An 18,423-nucleotide genomic window follows, 5' to 3' on the forward strand; every position below is an offset into this window, starting at 1 on the left:
AAAGCATCCACGTTGACCCCATATTGACTTCAGTGACCACAGGAAAGAATCCTTGGGGGCTGCACTGAATCCTAGCTTTAAAATGAAAGGGGAAAGGGGGCAATCCCCCAAATGAAAGCCCATATCCTGAGAAGTCAGAGGCTGGCAGCTGTGAGGGAGCTCAGAGGCAGCCACAAAGAGCCAGGAGGTACTGAAGCTGGGAGAACCTTAAGAGGGGCTGTGGCTGCATTCTCCACCTGTGATTGGTTCTCAGGCTCAGGCCAAACTCCAAACCTGCCCAGCAACAGCCCTGAGAGGCCCTAAGAGGGAGGGGAACTTCGGAGAAGTCAGCTGAGCTGGGGCCACCGCCCAGGCAGCAGTTTCCAGGAATCGCTGGGAGGGCCCAGCTATTCACTGCCACCCCTCCCTCAGTCTTAGGACTCCGCCTTCAGCCCTCTGTATGTACTGGGCTGGCTCAGGTTCCACTTCCCTGGCCCCTGCATCTCTGACCCCCTTACAGGTTCCCCAGAGAGAGGACCAGGTCTGACACCGACTGGGCTTGCCTTGCACCCCTTTTCCTCACTCCTTCCCCTCTGCTAGTCAGTTTCGTTTTCCTCCCCCTCCACTCCCTTGGCCTCCTTCCTCACCGACTCTCCTCCCAAAATGTTGCCCAAAGTCTTCCTTCTCAGCCACTACCAACCCAGAGAAAGTCTAAGTCCCAAGGCAACAGCATCACACCAGGGAGCTGCTAGAGTAGAAATCCTCTATTCTCAGACAACTCTGGTCTTCACAGGGTCTTGGTGAGTTCAGGAAATGGTAGTCACTGACTTCAACGGTTTCCACAGGCCTTTATTAATGGTCTTACACGGTCAGACTTGTGGAGGTGCAGAGTTAGGGGAGAGATGCCTCCAATGGGGATCAGTCTGATTCTGTTGCACTGTCACCCCTTCCTCTCCTACACACAGCAACCCCCAAGATGTCTGGCTTCTAGAAGCAGAGACCTGGCACTCAGACGTCAGAACGGCAGGGGTCAGGGAAAGGATTTGTCATGAAAAAGGCTGCCCGCTCTCATACCACCTCCAGTAACCTATTTACCTTGAGAGATGACAAGAGGGAAGGAAGGGAGACTAGGATGATACATCTCTGAAGAATGCGTCTTTGGCAGAACATCCAGTACTGCCTTGGCTCCGCCCTCGACTCCGCCCTAAGTCCCTAAGTCCCCTAGAGCCAGGCTAGGCTCCTCCCCTTCCAGCCGTTTCCGCGGAGGGAAGGGGGTGGGGCGGAATCACTTCCTTTCTCCCCCACCCTAGCGAAAGCAATAAACCAAGAACCCAATGGGGAAATGGGTCAGAGCAGAAAGCGTGGGGGAGGGAGGCAGACAGGGAGGGCCAAATAGACAGGAGAAAAGACCCCGAAAAGCCAACTGCTATTCACTAGATTGAAAGCAGGGCTACTAGATTCTAACTGGCTTTATAGAAAGACCCAGCCTGTGGAGAAAGCCACCATGGGCCGTGCAGTTTTTCCTAAGCCTCGGAACCAAGCTCCCAACTCCATACTTAAAGTGGGAGAAGTGGTGACCTCTAGTGGCCGATGAGCAACCTGCAGGGCCTCCGGGCGGCCAGGGTCCTCTTCCCCGGACAGGGGCTCCCCCACAGTCTGGCCCAGACTCTCTCCGCCCTAGCTCTAGGTGCTCGTCCCCCTCTCACCCCTCATTCTGGCCTCACACTGCTTGTTTAGGTGCTCAGGCGACTGGGTACCTATCAGGACAATAAAGAGCCTGTGTCTCATTTGTCATAATCTTTAATAAAAAATAAATTAGTTCTGAGGTGGGAACCATTTTAGGAAGTGGGGAGCTGGAACAGGGGCTAGGGTATCTTGTTCTAATTTTCCTTTTTTTTCCCCATCCTCTGCCCAGCTGTTCCCTGCTCTGGGTAGGTGGTCTCTTCCTGGGGTAAGGCAGGATTGGCAATGGCTGACCCCCATCCCAAGCTGATTGTGAGAGGTAGGGATAGCCTAAGAACGGGGAGAAGGGGCCAGAGGGTCAGATGGACAGTTTAGAAGATGTGAGGTCTGAACATAAGTTTAGGGCACAGAGTTGAGGTTGATGGGGAGGCCAGTTGCTGGGCAGTTTGGATTACTAAGAAGCTGCAAACTTGCTTTCCTCTTAGCCTAGAAAAGTCTCAGGGAAACAGGCATTGTCTCCTCCCCACTCCTCTTCAGTCTTAATGTTTAACTTCTTTCTTTGAGAAGTAATATATGTGTATGAGCACATGGATCCATGCAGGCCCTCGATACACATTTGAGGCATATGTGCACACATAACCATCACACCACACACAGACCCAGCCACACATCCTGATAGTCATCTTACCACCTTCAGCCACACTCGGGGACATCCCTGATGAGAGCCAGAGGGTATGGCATGGGTTGATGGGCAGGTGACTGAGGGTAGCATGAGGAAACCATGAGGAGAGGGTCTCTCGGACCCATCTCAGGCAGGCTCTGAGGGAGAACGCTCCAGGACCTGGGCGCAAGAGCGGCAACAGGTGGCTGTGTAGTAGGGATAGACGCAGAGACGGGCCTGTACCACCAGGGGGCAATGTGGAGAGCTGTCCTTGCATTGATCATCTGGGGACAGAGGAGGCCAGGGGGCGTGTCACCCAGACCCTTCCCTCTGGAGGTGCACTGTCCACTCTCGCTGCTGCTTTCTCCTTCCTCTCCCCCATACTTCAGTTAACTCTACTGTACTGGGGATTAGGGGGGAAAAGGCTCTTTACCGGGGCGCTGGTTGCACGGTTGGCTGTTACAAGGTCGTTTCCTGGAGGGCCGAAGGTGAGGAGGGCATCGGATGCTGACAGTCTGGTTGGCGGTCAGGCACTGGACCTCCCTGGTCTGAATACCGCCCTGGCAGGAGCGAGAACACTGCGGAGACCCCGCTATCAAATCAGACCTCTGCTGTGACCCAGGTTCCTCCTGAACCTCAGGCCACCTCCTTCTCTGAAAGTAGTTGGGGGGGGGGGTTCACCAGGAACATTATGCAATCCCACATTGACAGGGCCCACTTGTCCTCCATGTATACAGGAAGTGGGGCAATAATAAACCAGCTGCAGCTGGCCTCATGCTGGGACACAATGGGGATACCAGGAGTGGAGCCTCCAAACTTTCCTTAGAAGCTCAACAAGACAGGGGAGTCAGGCACTCACCGGACTCCAAGGAGTAGAAAACCATCGGTCCTGGCAGTCCTGCCCCTGACAGGGCTGCAGGGCAGGGGGCCTGGGCAGGTGGGAACAGTTGCTGGGGGAAGTCACGTTGAACTCAGTTCCCAGTTTGGACACACAAATGATGTCTCTACGCTGCGTGCCAGAACCGCATTCTGAGGAGCACTGATACAGAGGAAGGGCAGGGTGTGCAAGGGGAAGGGAGAACAGGGATCACTCCTGCCAGCCCCCTTCCAAGCTCTTGGCTCACCTCGGCCCAGGGCCCCGTGTACCAGCACCACGTCATCTCACAGGGTCCCAAGCTACAGGCACGCATGTCTGGGGGACGGCTTCCCGGTGCACAGCTCTGCTTGCTGGGCCCTGCCCCTGCTTCCTCCTGGCCCAGCCCCTGGGTCTCCCCACTCCCAAGGCAGACCACAGACCGTCGCTGGATTCCAGTCCCACAATTGGCTGAGCACTGTTGAGAAGGTGATGGGTAGGGGAGGAGGAAAAGGGGTTGAGGGGGGCCCGTCCTGGATCCCCTGAGTTGGGGAGTGCCCCGGGTACCACCCAGGTAAGAAGAACCTGTAATGGGAGTCCGGGACCCTAACGTGAGTTCTTCTCACTTAACTCGGAATCCCAGCATCAGCAACATCTAGCACATACCAGGGCTTGTTCAGTAAATGTGGACCAAAATGTGTTGGAAAGGTCCTGGGTGTGGGCACCAGGGATGCATGACTCGGGTAAGGGCTGTGGGGCCCACCTTGGAGCTCCAGTCGCTGTGGAACCAAGCTGTGGTACAGGGCCCCATGTCACAGGCCTCTCTGCTGGGGGGCCGCGGAGGGCCTGACGCACACTCCGTCTCGCTCACTTCATGGCCGTTGTTTCCCACGCAGCGAACTTGCCGGCTCCTCTGGCCCCGCCCGCACCGCACTGAGCACTGGGGAGGAGAGCTCGTGAGAGCCCAGCCTCCGGGCCTCTGGGCCTCCAGCCTCGGGCTCCAGGGCCTTGCAACCAGGACCTGCCTTCTTCCCTAACTCAGCACCTATAGGGCTGTATGGGCTGAGGGGCAGACTCGACAGGTGGCTCTGGGCCCCCAATCCCCGGTTCAGGGTCTCATCTGACTTATATGCTGGGGTTTCACACGCTCAGGTCTTGTCATTAAAAAGCTTCTGCCAGTTAAAAAGGATCAGGAAAACCACTGCTCTAGCTCACTGGCACCCGTCCACCTAGGGTCCTTCCCACCCTGGCAGCTCCCTTGCCGGGCCCCACTCACCTGGCTCCAGGGGGAGCGAACTTCCCAGTGGCCACAGAGGTGCAGTTGACAGGTCTGGGTGACATTGGGCCGAGGGAGATGTGCACAGCGCTCTAGAGGCACAGAGGAGCCACCCCCACCAAATTCTTGCCGGCAGCGCAGCTGGCGATGCTGGGTGCCGGGGCCACAGGAGCGGCTACAGGACGTCCACTCACCAGCCTCCCAGCTGTGGGGTAACAGGGCAAGAAAGAAGCAGAGACATGGATAAAGAAAACACAGGTGTGCAGGGCTGCCATGGGTGGGGCAAGGGATGACAGTCCTGGGGGAGGGAAACCCTGCAGGGCAGGGCGGGTGTCTTCATCACTTGGAGCCCAATTTCCCTTGTGGGGCTCGGGCTGCCAGGGTTCTCCTCCTGTCCAGGGAGCGTGAGCCTTTCCAATCAAACACTGGGTCTCTGCAGCCAGGAGGCCTAGTGTGTTGGGTGCAGAGTCCAGGGCAATACGCTAAGGCGGTGTGAATGCGTCTGCCGGGGACAACTGTTGTGCTCCTAGGACCCCAGCCCTCCCTGTGGGTCATACTCACTAGGGCGGGCATGGGGGACCATGGCAGGGCTCCAGGGGGGTCGGGGGCCTGGCACCCATGGCACAGCTGTGTTCGTCCAGTTCCTCCCCTGACTCACGAGAAATGCAGAGGAAAATGGGGCGCCAAACACCTGAAGAGATGACAGGGAAGCCAGGGGAGGCAGGATGGCCCAGAGCCCAGCGTCCGTGCAGCTCCAGACACTGGAATTCATCTTCACACAGAGTCAAGGTATGGATCCTCAATCCAGGGTGTGGGGTCAGGAGTGCCCTGTCAGGGTCTTAGTCTAAAGGTGCCAGGAATACAGGCCTAGTGCATCAAGTTTCACCTTTTCTTTTTTTTTTTTTTTTTAATTTTTTTTTTTCATTTATTTATGATAGTCACACAGAGAGAGAGAGAGAGGCAGAGACATAGGCAGAGGGAGAAGCAGACTCCATGCACCGGGAGCCCGACGTGGGATTCGATCCCGGGTCTCCAGGATCGCGCCCTGGGCCAAAGGCAGGCGCCAAACCGCTGCGCCACCCAGGGATCCCAAGTCTCACCTTTTCCACAAGAGGCCGAGCACTCTGAGTGTCCCATTCGCTTCCAGTACCCAGTCTGAGACCCCAGGGGTGTCCTGGGCAGCGGAGGAGGGCGCACCTGGGGGATCCGCACCTGGCGCTGGAGGGTGCCTGGGGTCCGGGCCGGCCGGGGCACTGACATGGGTGGGGGCTCCACCCTCAGGATCTCTGTGTAGGGTGGTCAGTCACGCAGGCAGATCAGATACAGCCCACTGCCTCACAGCTCCCCTTCCAGTCCCTCCCCGCCCCCTAGGTGAGGGGAGCAGAGCCTCACCTGGCTGCAGCTGGGGGCTGGGGGGCTCTGGGGTGGTGCTCTCAGGGTTTGCAGGAGGCAAAGAGACGATGTACTGGTAAAAAATGCCTGGGTTTTCCTCCTGAAAGATCACCTGGAGAGAGAGTTGGGAGGAGTTGTCCGGGGTGGGGGCGGCCAGGGCACACCGCTAGCCTTCTCCCCCATCTCGTGACCCACAGCTGTGCCCCAGAGGGAAGGCCCTCCCTCCCTCCCTGCCAGCTGTCCAGCTTCCCCAGGCCCCAAGCTCACGTAGACATCCACAGGCTGGGTCGTGGGGCCTTGGGCTGACAGACTCTCCCCCTTGCCCTCCTCTCGAGAAGGACGGTTGTACAGGAAGACAGTCCCACTGGCCGTGTAGGACCCAGGGGGATCCACAGCCCAGTTTCCGTTGATGATGGACTGGCCCCCAGGGCCTCGAAGGGCTGCCGATCAGAGATCAGGACAGAGGTCAGCCACGCCGAGCCCCGGGCACCCCACACTCTCTTGGCTTCCACACCACTGCCACATGGGAAGGAGCCCCTGACTATTCTCTTGGCCCACTTGCTGGGCTCCAAGGGGTGTGGAGGGCTGAACCAAGAGACCAGGAATGGCATAGGCACCCAACACTCGGATCTGGAGAGCTCACCAAGGTAGTTGGAGCTGGGCTGGAGCTGGGCAATCCGGAGCTGGGAGGCGCCGGCAGGAATCAACAGGATCTTCTGATAGCCCAGAGGGCCCCCCCGGTCAGTGAGGTTCCCTGAGATTAGGCGGCAGGTGGAATCATCACCTCCACAGACCCCACAGCCATCTGGACGCCTGCCGGAGCCGAGGATCCCATCACAACCAGGGCTCTGAGGGAGAGTGAAGAGGCACTGCCTGAACCAGGTACCACCACAATCCCGCCTGGCCCTCTTGAGACCCACCCCCTGACACACACACACCTGCTCTCCCTGCATCTTAATCTGTATGCTCCAAGTGGGAAGGTGTTTCTATGCCAGCCCACCAGCCCACCAACCCCAACGAGGAAGCATGAATGAGCCGGGGGCGGGGGGGGGGGGGGGCCTTCCTTCCACCCACTTACTGGCTCTGCTCTCACCTCCACCTGGGCAGGTGAGAACTTCCCTTTTTTTTATAAAGATTTTATTTATTTATTCATGTAAGACACACACAGAGGGAGAGAGAGAGAGAGAGAGACACAGACACAGACACAGGCAGAGGGAGAAGCAGGCTCCAATGCAGGGAGCCTGACGTGGGATTCGATCCCGGGTCTCCAGGATCACACCCTAGGCTGAAGGCAACACTAAACCGCTGAGCCACCTGGGCTGCCTGAGAACTTCCTTTTTGCAATCTCAGCCTAGTGGTTTGTTTCTGTGATGATGACAAAGGAGACTGTGTGCGTGCATGTGTGCGTGTGTATGTGCATGTGTGTCCATACACACATACACATACATACTCCATCCTCTCTCACCAGACAACGTCCAGCCACACAGATGTCTAGGGCTCCAGGCTGACACAGGGTCCCATCTTGGACCTTCTCCGTGTGACGGACATAGAAGCGGAAGCCACGTGGACGGCAGTTCAGTTCACAGCGTTGGGAGCCCTGAACTAAGAAACAGGGTGGGAGAGTAGTTAGCTGGGGGCCCTGGTGGGAGGTTAGCTGACAAAGGTCCCATATTAGCTAGAGGACATCTGGAGGTAGCCCACGTCTCTATGGATGAAGGGAATATGACAATTCTATATTCTGAAAGGTTGCTTCGAGGGTCACACAAAAGTTGACTCAGGTCAGTTGACGTCACTTAGATCAGCAAAGGGATTGAGAATTGTGAGAGAGGAGAGATTCTTGAAACCTATGATTATGTGAGCTTATGAAGGGGTTTCTTGGCATCAGGTTAACACAGGCCTAAAATTAAGTGGATGGTAACTTGGGAGCAAGTGGTCTAACACTGGCTAGGGCCCACAGGGTACCCCCACCTGCTGTCACCACCAGGCAGGGTCTCCCTGAGCATGCTCCTCTCCTGTCATGTCCACCCCACCTCCTGGGACAACGGACTTCTTCCCAGAGGAAGCCAGACAAAGGGCTCCTCTTGACACTCCCTTCGGCAGCCTGATCCCTCTACCGAGCTACCAATCAGCCCTGTCTGAAACCCATTCCCCTTTCCGGGCCCTGCTGTCTCTTCACCTCAACCCTGAGAAATGAGAAAGAAAACATTACCCATAAGGGAAATACAAAGGCCTACAGAAGAGAAATAGAGGGGCTGGTGTCTCCCTCTTTCCATCTACCCCAACCTTAAGCCAGTTCAGCTTCCCGGGGCAGGGGGTGGGGGGCTGGAAACCTCACCTTCTGTGAAGGGCTCCCACTGGTACAGCTGGCCCATGAACTCCTGGGAGTCAAAGGCTGCACACTGCAGGGCCCGGGGGTCTGGCTGCTCAGGGGGACAGGGCTGAGGTGGGGGGATACAGAGGAGTCAAAGCTGGGGAGGAAAATGGGGGTGTGGGTCAGGGCTGGGTTTGGGGATATGGAAGGGCAGGTCAGGTCTGTGGAAGAGCTCAAGGCCCCTACCCTGAGGAGGTCAGATGCCAAGGCCCTTCTGCCTCAGGTCCAGATCTGACAAGTTGAGGACCCAGACTCAGGGTCAGGGAAGCAGAATTACAAGTCTGGGGAGGGGATGGTCTGAGGAAGAACTCACCGCTTGGCTGCAGGCTCTCAGCTGCTCACTCTCCCCAGAACATCTTGGGACAGGGCTACTGGGAGCAAAAAGACTCCAGAGGGAACTGGAGTGGGGACCATCACTCAGCAGAGGCAACCAGCCATCTGGGTAATGGGGAGCAGACTCCATGACGGGCCTGTGAAGATTCCCCCCGGGTCTCCAGTGCTCCTGGCTCTGGTGGCCTCTGCCCCGAGGGACAGAAAGGAAGGGATTAGGGTGTCTCTCGGCCCCCCGGAGACTGGCCCAACCCTGGGCATTTGGTATTCTTGGCTGAGGGGACACGTGGAAGGAGCTACTTTCTCCCAGGGAGGAAATGGATGAGGGGGGCTCTGTGCCAGAGCCCTGGGCTCTGGAGTGGGGCCGCGTGGGGGCAGGCCTGGTTCTGGAGGGCACCTCTGTCTGAGCAGTTTCAGGGTTTGGGGGTTCTGCAAGGGAGGATGGGGGGCGGGTAGACAGTTCCTTAGGAAGGAGCTGAGTCTGAGTTGTGTGGTTTGTAGAGGATGGTTCTGTTCTTGGAGTCAGGGATGGAAGATCTGAGGTCTGGGAGAGCTCAGATCGGGGCAGCCTCCGAGGGTGCAGGCCATTCCGATGCAGCGGCAAAGCAAAGGGCACTCTCCCATAACCAAACATTCCTGGCTTGATGGGGTCTCGAACCCGGGACCTGAGAAGGTATAGCAGATGTGGGGTCACAGCTCTGGCCACCTCTGACCCTGTCTCCCTGGCTGGCTTCCTAGCACCAAAGAGGGGCCTCCGGAAGCCACAGCCGCACATCCTTGGCTCCAGGCCCTTCATTCCCGAGCTCCGCCCCCCGAGGCCCCGCCCCTCACCTCCGAGCGCCTGGAATCTCGGCGGCCTCAGCTCTCCCTGATTGGGCAGCAGGGCCTCGGCGTGGGCCACCAGCTCCCCGAGGCTGTGGCTTGTACAGGGGGAGGGTTTCTCGGGAAGGCTGGGGTCTGGGGCTCTGACCCCTGGGGAGCAGAGCCTCAGGATGTCTTGGGGGCCGGGGTGGGAAGGGTAGGCCCTGGTGCAGTTGAGCTGTAGGGAGCTGACAAGTTCGGCTCCTGCGCTGCACCCCGACTCCACAGGGCTGGGAGCAAGAGGTCCACGGGTCCCAAGGACCCCAGACACCCTCAGGCCCCTGACCCTCCTCCGAGGGTGTCTGAAGAGAGCGTCCAGACGATATCTATGTAGACAAGAAGACCAGACAAAATGAGAAGGATTTTCGAGGGAACTGTTTGGACGGCTGGTCCAGTACCCGAAGGTCGGGCAGTCGTTACTGGACTGAGGTCACTTTCAGTAGCAGGGGTGAGATGTGGCCAGGAGGGTGAAAGAGAGGCTGGGAGGGCGAACGTGAGAGGCGCCCCGGCTCATCTGAAGCCGTGCAGGGCGGCTGCGTGGCCTGGAGAAGTGGGGTGGGAGCCAGGGAGGAAGAAAGGATCACACCCTCTGGCCCCTGGCTTACCTCCTGCTCCAGGCAGAGCTCCGGGAGGGACAGAAGCAGCATCAGACATAACCGGGGCCTGCCAACCAGCCAGAGGAGGTGTTGTGACACCCCCCACCCCGCCCCGCAGCGGGCAGCCAGCATCCCGGCGCCAGCTTCTCAGAAAGCAGAAGTTGCCCATCACTTGCCCCCGCCCTGCCCAGCAGTGGCCGTCCCCTCACTTCCAGGGACAGAGTGGCCCTCCGGCTGGCAGCCCCACACTTACCTGCCCGCCCACTTCTCCATCGCTCCTCCCTGGATGCCCGGGGCAGGGGACAGAGGACCGGGAGTAAACACACTACTCCCGCATCTGGGCGCTGAGAGGGCACGCTCTGTGGGGACAGGAGCCATGTGGTCACTTCTCCAGGCGCCAGAAAGCCAGGGGGTTGGCACGGAGGGCTACTCAGAAGGGCATCTCTGAGAGAGGATGGAGGGGTGTGGGGGGAGTGGTCCACCCCCTCTGACCTTAAGGGTGAGAGCAGGAAGGAATGCTGCCCTTCCTGGGCCGCTGAGGCTGGAAGGTGGGGGGCTGACCTCAGCCTCCAGACCGTGGCTCAGTGGCTCAGTCCCCTCCTGTCAGCCTGCAGGAACTCCTCAGCTCCTCCCTCCTCCCCACTAGGGATTGTTTACAGGACAGCTTGGGCCACACAGCACACGCTCTTCCTGAAGATGATTCTGATCTGGTTTGCCCTCCTCCCTCCCAGAGGACCCCGATGGCCGAGGGAGGCATGGGTGACAACATGTGGGACACCCACTCCAAGGAGTGGACCAGAAGCCCCATGGGAGTTCCTTTCCCTACCTGCCACCCAGCTCTTTCTCCCATTTTTAACAAAGCTCCTTCTGGAACACTCAGGCATCTCTGCCGGACTCAAACACTTTGTAGCCAAGAGATAAACTAAGTGGGCTGATGATTTAATCTCTGGAGAAGCAGGTGATTTTCCCCATCCCTCTGCACTGGCAATGAGAGCTTATGTCAGGCCCAACGATGACAGGCTGGGGGTACCCAGGAAGGAAAGATGCAGCTAGAGCTGCCCTTGCTCCCCAGCCACAGGCCTATCATTCTGAGGAGTAAGGAAGTCCATCCTACCTTTCATCATCAGCAAAGTAGAGCATGGAACCCACCCCTGGTCTCAAAGCTCTCCAGCCCCTTGCTGCTCACTCTGAGCCCTTCCCACCCTCACTCCTCAACCTGCTCTTGGTTCTGCTTTCCAGGAAAAAAAAAAAAATGTTTCTGTTGGATCTGAAAGGCACCCAGGAGAGGAATCCAAGGAGCTGATGCCGAGGTGGGCCAGCTCGGGGGCAGGAGAATGAGACGGAAGGGCAGGAATGTACTTGGCGGTAAGGACACTCTCAGCCCCAGTCTCCTCTCTGAGACCCCAAGACTTGGAAGTCTGTGGGAGGGTTTGCAGAGGTTGGGCCTGGGTGCACAGGGTCACCTCAGCGGCTTTAGGTTGAGAAGGGGTTGCTGATGGCTGCTCCACCCTGATGGGGGTGTAGAGGCTCTGAGAAGAGCCAACGGTCCACCCAAACCTTTAGCTCTGGCCTGCCTCTGTTCCTGTGGTTGAAGAGGAGAGATGGGGGTGATGGTCACCATCTGTCCCTGTCTGCTGCTGGCTACCCTCTCCACTCCCTCTGGACAGTCTCTGCTTCTCTCTGCTACCCCGGCTCTGTATCTTGCTGTCTCTCTCTGCGGGTCTACCCAGTACACATAATCCCGTCCTGAGCTGGGTTTGGCTTTGGCAGTTCCCTGGAGAAGTGAGGGGTGGGGGGTGGGGGTGACGTGAACTCCTGGAGCCCTGGCCAGGCCTGGCTCCCTCTCTGGAAAAGTCCTACCCCACCCCCTGTACAGCTGGGCAGGGGGCCGACACCCCCTCCACTGCAGAGACAGACATACATTTGTGCTTCTCACCCCTTTTCATGTTCCTCATGTGGGGTGTCTCACTGCCCAGGGTGAGGAAGGGAGAGGTCAGAAGTGGTCACCCCGGCACCAGGCTAGACACTGGTCTGGACAAACCTGGGCTCCTCCTGGCCACAGCTCCACACTGGCCAGTGAGGATCAAGGAGAGACCCAGGCAGGGCTAACCCCTTCACCCCCAGAGGGACCCACTTCTGGGAAACGGGTTGCTGCTGCAGGGGAGGGGTGGGACAGCGTGTTCCAGGAGAGCCCCTCTCCTGGGTCAGAACTTCCTGGTCCTCACTGTGCCCTCCATTCCCTGGTCCGGAGGACCATCCAAACAGGTGTCTTTCCTTTTCTAGTCTTCGGGCTGAGCTGGATCAAGGGCAACCCCCGGCACCGGTCCCAGCGTCCCTGGCCCCAACCCCGAGACTTAAGGGGTGGCAGAGGCACACATCCTCGAAGGAGCACCCTCCCGGAGGAGGAGGGCAGGAGGCGCCAGCGCGTGCGGGGAGGTCCTGGGTATGTTTTCCAACTTCACTCCCGCGACTTAGTAGGAATTTTGGCTGATTCTCCGACCGGGTGATGGGGCCAGAGTTCCGCAGGATCGGAATCCCCTCCCCAGGAATTCGACCCCCGGAACTGGAAGATCTCCGGAGACTACAGAGCTGGGGCCGGAGCAGCGGCTGGGGTGGCGACCGCGGGACGCGGGGGCGGCGCGGCGGGGGCTCTGACCGGGCCGGAGGGCGGGCGGCCGGGGTCTCGGGGAGGGGGGTCTGTACCTGCTCCGCGCGGCCCCGGCGGCCTTAACCCTTCTGTGCCCGAGCGCTGTCTGGAGGCAGCCTTGCTCCGCGACGGCCACTCCGGCCCCTGAGCCGCGCTCGGGACACCACGGCCTCCGGCCGCGGCTCCGCCCCCCGCCCGCCCCGCCCCGCCCCTGCCTGCTGGCGCCCGCCCGCCCCGCGCCCCTCCGCGGCCCCCAGCCCCCGCCGCGGGCCGCGACCACCCGGCGTGCGGGCCCCGCGGGTCCCTGGCGCGAGCGCTGGCCGGGCTGGGGCGGGGGCGGGGGCGGGGGCGCGGGGCGCGGGGCGGGGGCCCGGCCTGCTCGCTGGCTCTGAGCGGAGGCTTCCCCCCGCCGCTCCGCGCAGCCTCGTGCGGGCGGATCAGCCCGGCCTGCCCCGGGTGGGGCTGTGGCCGCGCGGTGTGACGGCTCGGGGACCTCGACGAGCCTCGATTTCTCCATCCATAAAACGTTACACACGGGGACGCTGGCTCTGCGGTTGGGCGTCTGTCTGCCTTCGCCCAGGGCGTGACCCCAGGTCCCAGAATCCAGTCCCGCGTCGGGCTCCCTGCATGGAGCCCGCTTCTCCCTCTGCCTGTGTCTCTGCCTCTCTCTCTGTGTCTCTCTCTGTGTGTGTGTCTCTCTCATGAATATATAAATAAAATCTTTAAAAAAAAAATGTTACACACATAGGGCGTGTAGCAGAAGAAATGCGCTGACTTAGGAGTCAGAGGATCTGGATGTGCATCTTAGCTCCAGGAGGCGCCAGCTGTGTGACCCTGGGTGAAGACTTCAACCTTTCTGTGCTGCAGTTTCCTTGTCTGTAAAATGGAACTAATCTGACGTGTCTGATGGGCTGGGAGATAGGGCTGCCCACCCAGATCTGGAGGAATGCACCCCAGACTCAGGGTGGTCACACTGGGGAGCAAAAAAAAAAAAAAAAAAAAAAAAAAAATAGGCTTTAGCTTTTTACCCTGTCCGCTTATGTATTGTTTGAGTTTTCACCCAGAAGCTCTATGTTTAGTTACGTTAATAAATAAATAATTTATACAACATGGCTGACATAGAGTAGATAATAAATGGTTACTACTATTTAAGATTTTTATTTGCCATCTACTCATGAACCATAGTGACAGATTGTTGGGTTGACTATTTTCTTTTTCTTTTTTTAAAGATTTATTTATTTATTTGAGAGACAGACAGCAAGAGCAGGAGGGCCAGAGGGAGAGGAAGAGAGAAACTCAAGCAGAGTCCTTGCTGAATGCAGAGCTGGACTCCAGGCTCAAACTCACAATCCTGAGATCATGACCTGAGCCAAAACAAGAGTCCGAGGCTTAATTGACTGACTGAGCTACCCAAGTGCACAGTATTTTCAAGCTTTGTGGTCTTTTTTTTTTTATTGACTTGTCAATATTTTAAAACCAGATAGTTAATAGCTTCTCTTGAAAAATAAAAACATAAAAATAGAAGCTCTAGGAGAGCCTGGGGAGCTCAGTCATTTGAGGGCCTGCCTTGGGCTGGGGTTGTGATCCTAGAGTCCCGGTGTGGAACCCCACATCAGGCTCCCTGATCAGCAGGAAGTCTGCCTCTCCCTCTCCCTCTGCTCCACCCCCGCCCATGCTCTCTCTCTCTCTTACTCACACTCTCTCTTAAAGAAGTAAAGAAACAGCAGTAGCAGCAGCAACTCTAGCAACATTGTCCTACAACTCCACAAAATCACAGGGTTTCAGACGCTCCTACCTGATGATTCTTTTGTTTTTAAAGATTTTATAAATTCATTTCAGAGAGAACATGACAGAGAAAGCACACAAACAGGGGGAGGAGCAGAGGGAGAGGGAGAAGCAGGCTCCCTGTTGATCAGGGATCCCGATGTGGAACTCGATCCCAGGACCGCAGAATCACGACCTGAGCCGAAGGCAGATAACTCAACCAGTGAGCCACCTAGGCGCCCCCCTCCTAACAATTCTTTTTTTTTTTTTTTAAGATTTTTATTTATTTATTCATGAGAATACACAGAGAGGAGAGGCGGGGGGTGGGGGGAGAGGCAGAGACACAGGCAGAGGGAGAAGCAGGCATCATACAGGGAGCCCGACGTGAGACTCGATCCAGGGTCTCCAGGATCACGCCCTGGGCTGCAGGCGGCGCTAAACCGCTGCACCACCGGGGCTGCCCTAAAATACATATTTGGATTGGAATGTTACAGAACAGACAAATGAGTCCTAGGTGTCCAGGCCTGGTCTCCCAACTTTTCCACCCAAGCTCAGAGGCCTGTGGGCAGATAGGTGAGCAGGCTGGGGACACAAGAGACTCCTGTGATTTTTGTGGGGATGCAGGACAATGTTGCTAGAGCTTCTATATTTTGTTTTTGTTTTTCAGAAGTTATACCCTGTTTTGAAAATATTGAAAAGCCATTTAAAAAAATTCTTAGGACAGTAAATACATTCCACAAAACATGACTATTGATCAGATTTGTCTACAAACCTCGAGTTTGTGCCCTTCCTTAAAACATCCTCAGTGATGGTTCTGTGTTCCTAAAGATCTTGGGAAGATCATGGGTTAATCTGCCCTGCCTACATGTCTAGTTTATCTAGGGACTGTTGCCCACAAACAGCCCTAACCCAGAGGCATATTTATAGATCTGGTTTTGGAGAGGAAGCCCCTTTGCTGAGACCTCAGAGTACAATGCAGGTGATGAAATGACCAGCCCACAGGGCCAGAGCAAGATATTTTAGGGCCGGGACCTTTCAGTGCCCTGGGAACGACATCCCATTAACAGTCATTTATCTAGGAGGAGGCAAGCTGCAGAACAGAAGGGTGCCCCTGAACACAGAAGAGGGGGAGGGAGCCTGGGAGAAGGGTAAGGTCTGCCTCTGACATTTGCAACTTTCATGAACTGAAGGTCAGAAATAGTCCTTTCCGCTAAGAAGAGCTCACAAGATTTACTATAGCTGTCACCTCCCATGACTTGGTGGTCTGAAAATACAAAGGAAAGAATTTCCTATGCCTCAGCAACTTGGGAAGTACCATATTAAATCTGTGGACACTGCCTCGATGATGAAAAGAGGTATTTTTCAAAGATTATGGGATAATTAGATGTTTACCCTAAAGCACCTCTAGAGATAAGACAGATAAAAGAAAAAGAGGGGGACAGGCTGAGTATTCGTCTGACTTTGACCTTAACACAGTGGTTTAACACAGTGAGATAGCGCACATGTATAGAGTGCGTACTCTGTGCGCAGTGCTCATCTTAACAGATTTGGAAACAAAGACACAGAAATGCAGTACTTTGCCCCCAAATCTCACAGGTAGGAGCTACTATCTGTATATGTTGTATGCAAGTGAGATTTTTGAGAAACTCGGCTGAGTTGGCTTAACCGTTTTTTTCCCCCTGGTAGTAGATTAAGGGAGTGTTGTGTTAAATTAAGTAGCACTTTTAACTAATGTTTCCTGTGAGACATTGTCCCTATTCCAGATAATGCTGATGCCTACAGGTGGGACCCAGGAGCTCACACGAAACTGTCTTTTGGTTTGTGGTCATAGCAACCATTTTCAGAAAGTCTGGTGTTGGCTTTTCTGCCTCTCAGAATCACAGTTTGCTCAACTCCTTTGTTCCAGAAGAGCCACTCTTTTCCCAATCGCTACACACCAGGCTGGTCTCCAACTGTTGATTTCTAATGTCCTGTCACATTGGTTCACGCTGTTTTCTTTCACTGATGCCATTCTTCTGACCATCAGGCTTTGCCTTTGGCCCATTAGCTCACTTCCCACAAGTTATGAGAACGGAACCTGCAGTGTGGGCACCATGTTTACCTTGTTATCTCCCACCTCACCTTGCACATAGTAGGCATTTATTAAAAGCTTGTGGGATGAGCCCACGAATGAGAGATAGGGAGTACTGTCTCAGCTCTGGCCACATTCCAGTACTTTTTGGTGCAGTCTTGTCCTAGCACGGCTCCGCTGGCTCTAGGGTAATAAAATGATGCAGAAACAGAATGTGAGTAGTTTGGTAAATGAGGACCAAGACACGGATGGGACGCTCTGGTTTCCTAGTCACTGCTCTGGAGACATTAAATTTGGTCAGAAAACTCCCAAGGTCAGAATTCAAATCAAATTCTCAATTTGATTTCCATGCTTCAGTCTATATAGTGCCTCTCAGGCAGGTCCTGGGGTCCTTGGTGACAGCCTGCCTCAGTACTTCCCTGAGCCACATGTCTATCTGTTCGTCAGCATTCCGCAGACAAGATGTGCTCAGTAAATGTTAATGGAATTGAATGAATTGATTGGACATAACCTTGGCCGTCATTAGGTTTATAGCATCATCTGTATTTTATAACTGTGTGAAGTGGTTTGGGCTCATGTGCATATCTTCTTTCATATGTGTTTAGGAGACGTGGCCATCAGCTAGAGCTTCTGGAACAGGCTTCCAAGATGTTTACAGATATTCATTGTCTGCTAGGTTGGAAGATTTCTCAGACAGCATCCCTCTGATATAGTCTCAATACGACCAGTTTACAGATTTAATAAAATGGTACCTATGACCAGGGATAGGGACTGATTGGCCAGGGCCTGTCCCTCTGACAGAAGCTTCCACTCAACCCTGTCTTTAGGATCTTAGAGAACATTCAAAGTATCCACAGGACATTGCAGCTACCAGGGCCTAGGGAGCCCACGCTGGTCTGTGCTGCCGCTCTGCTATGAGCTGGTGACACTGCACTGGGGCCCGAAGGATGAAGTGCAGGAGAACTGGCACTGCTCCAGACTCCAGTTCCAGTTCTGTCATTTGGGGACTGGTGTGGCCTCAGGCATACTCAGCTTGGTCATCTCTAAAAATGGACTGACAACAGTACCCAGCTTATCTACTTCATAGCTTATCATAAAAACCAAAGTCAAGGGACGCTTGGGTGGCTCAGTCAGTTAAGCATCTCCTTTGGCTCAGGTCATGATCCCAGGAGCCTGGGGGTGAGCTCCCTGCTCAGCAGGGAGTCTACTTCTCCCTTTCTCTCCCTCTGCCTCTCCTCTTGCTTGTGATCTTTCTCTGAAGTAAATAAATAAACAAATAAAATCTTTAAAAAAAAAAAAACAAAGATGATAGCACGCATGTGAAAGCTTAGAGTCCCATAGAGAAGTGAGTCAGTGTTATGGTTAACGGTGCTGTTCAAATTGGTTTTTAGCTGGTGTGCCACAGAGATCGAGACTCTGCACTGTGTGAAGATGTACAAGCTGGCCCGTCATGATGCCCGGAGTTCTCTGCCCAGGGGACCCTCAGAGCCCAGTGGGACTCAGCAAGGATTGCCAGCGACAGAGCGCACATGTACACATTCTCAGGTTTTCACAGCAGGTTGAGATCGTGGCCCAGCCTCTGCACCCGGAGTTGAGGGAGAAAGTTAGGCTGCTGTCTGGGCAGGAGATGTCTTCCTTGCTAAGACATCTGGCAGCGGCTACGCCACCAGGACTGAGTTCTGTGATAGCTTCCCGGCTTGGCAGGCTCCTGGTTCCTTGGGGGTTCCCGGACCAGAGGGTGAGGTGCAGTGGGCTGGCCTGGGGTCAGCAGTAGCTGAGGGCACAGATGCTCTGGGAAGATGGGCCGGGTCATAAAAAGCAGGGCAGGTGCTGCCTAGTGGTGGTGGGGACAAGGCTTCAGGACTCCAAGCATTCTGAGAAAACAGAGCAACCCATTATTTCCTTCTTGAGTCTCTGGAAGTGCACTCAGTGTCCTGGC

At 55.8% G+C, this 18,423-nt stretch overlaps 1 protein-coding gene across 2 annotated transcripts; it reads right to left on the reverse strand.

Moving 5' to 3' along the window:
* Positions 1-1,763: 1,763 nt before the first annotated feature.
* On the reverse strand, positions 1,764-12,836 carry ADAMTSL4 (ADAMTS like 4). Of its 2 annotated transcripts, none has more exons than XM_072769326.1 (18): positions 12,706-12,836; positions 10,256-10,361; positions 10,012-10,069; positions 9,377-9,732; positions 8,529-9,210; positions 8,180-8,282; positions 7,310-7,446; positions 6,488-6,692; positions 6,112-6,284; positions 5,845-5,956; positions 5,553-5,738; positions 5,014-5,143; positions 4,453-4,657; positions 3,940-4,116; positions 3,448-3,654; positions 3,183-3,362; positions 2,757-2,901; positions 1,764-2,607 (listed from the first exon to the last, which is right to left on the reverse strand). In XM_072769326.1, the coding sequence occupies exons 2-18, from the start codon at positions 10,273-10,275 to the stop codon at positions 2,471-2,473; spliced, it is 3,213 nt and encodes a 1,070-aa protein (XP_072625427.1). In that variant the 5' UTR covers positions 10,276-10,361; positions 12,706-12,836; the 3' UTR covers positions 1,764-2,470. The 2 variants fall into 2 exon arrangements, with proteins under 2 accessions (XP_072625427.1, XP_072625428.1); XM_072769327.1 differs by lacking the exon at positions 12,706-12,836 and adding an exon at positions 10,495-10,620.
* Positions 12,837-18,423: the final 5,587 nt, after the last annotated feature.

The sequence above is a fragment of the Canis lupus genome, chromosome 12 (assembly GCF_048164855.1).
Source record: "Canis lupus baileyi chromosome 12, mCanLup2.hap1, whole genome shotgun sequence".
NCBI lineage: Eukaryota > Metazoa > Chordata > Mammalia > Carnivora > Canidae > Canis > Canis lupus.

Excerpts from the sequence above, each read along its gene's own strand:
- ADAMTSL4 (XM_072769326.1), bottom strand. The coding sequence starts at position 10,275 with ATGGAGAAGTGGGCGGGCAG. Across the intron at positions 6,693-7,309 it reads GTGTGGCTGGACGTTGTCTG|AGCCCTGGTTGTGATGGGAT; the intron begins GTGAGAGAGGAT and ends ACTCTCCCTCAG. Across the intron at positions 4,658-5,013 it reads GGTCCCCCATGCCCGCCCTA|CTGGGAGGCTGGTGAGTGGA; the intron begins GTGAGTATGACC and ends GTTACCCCACAG.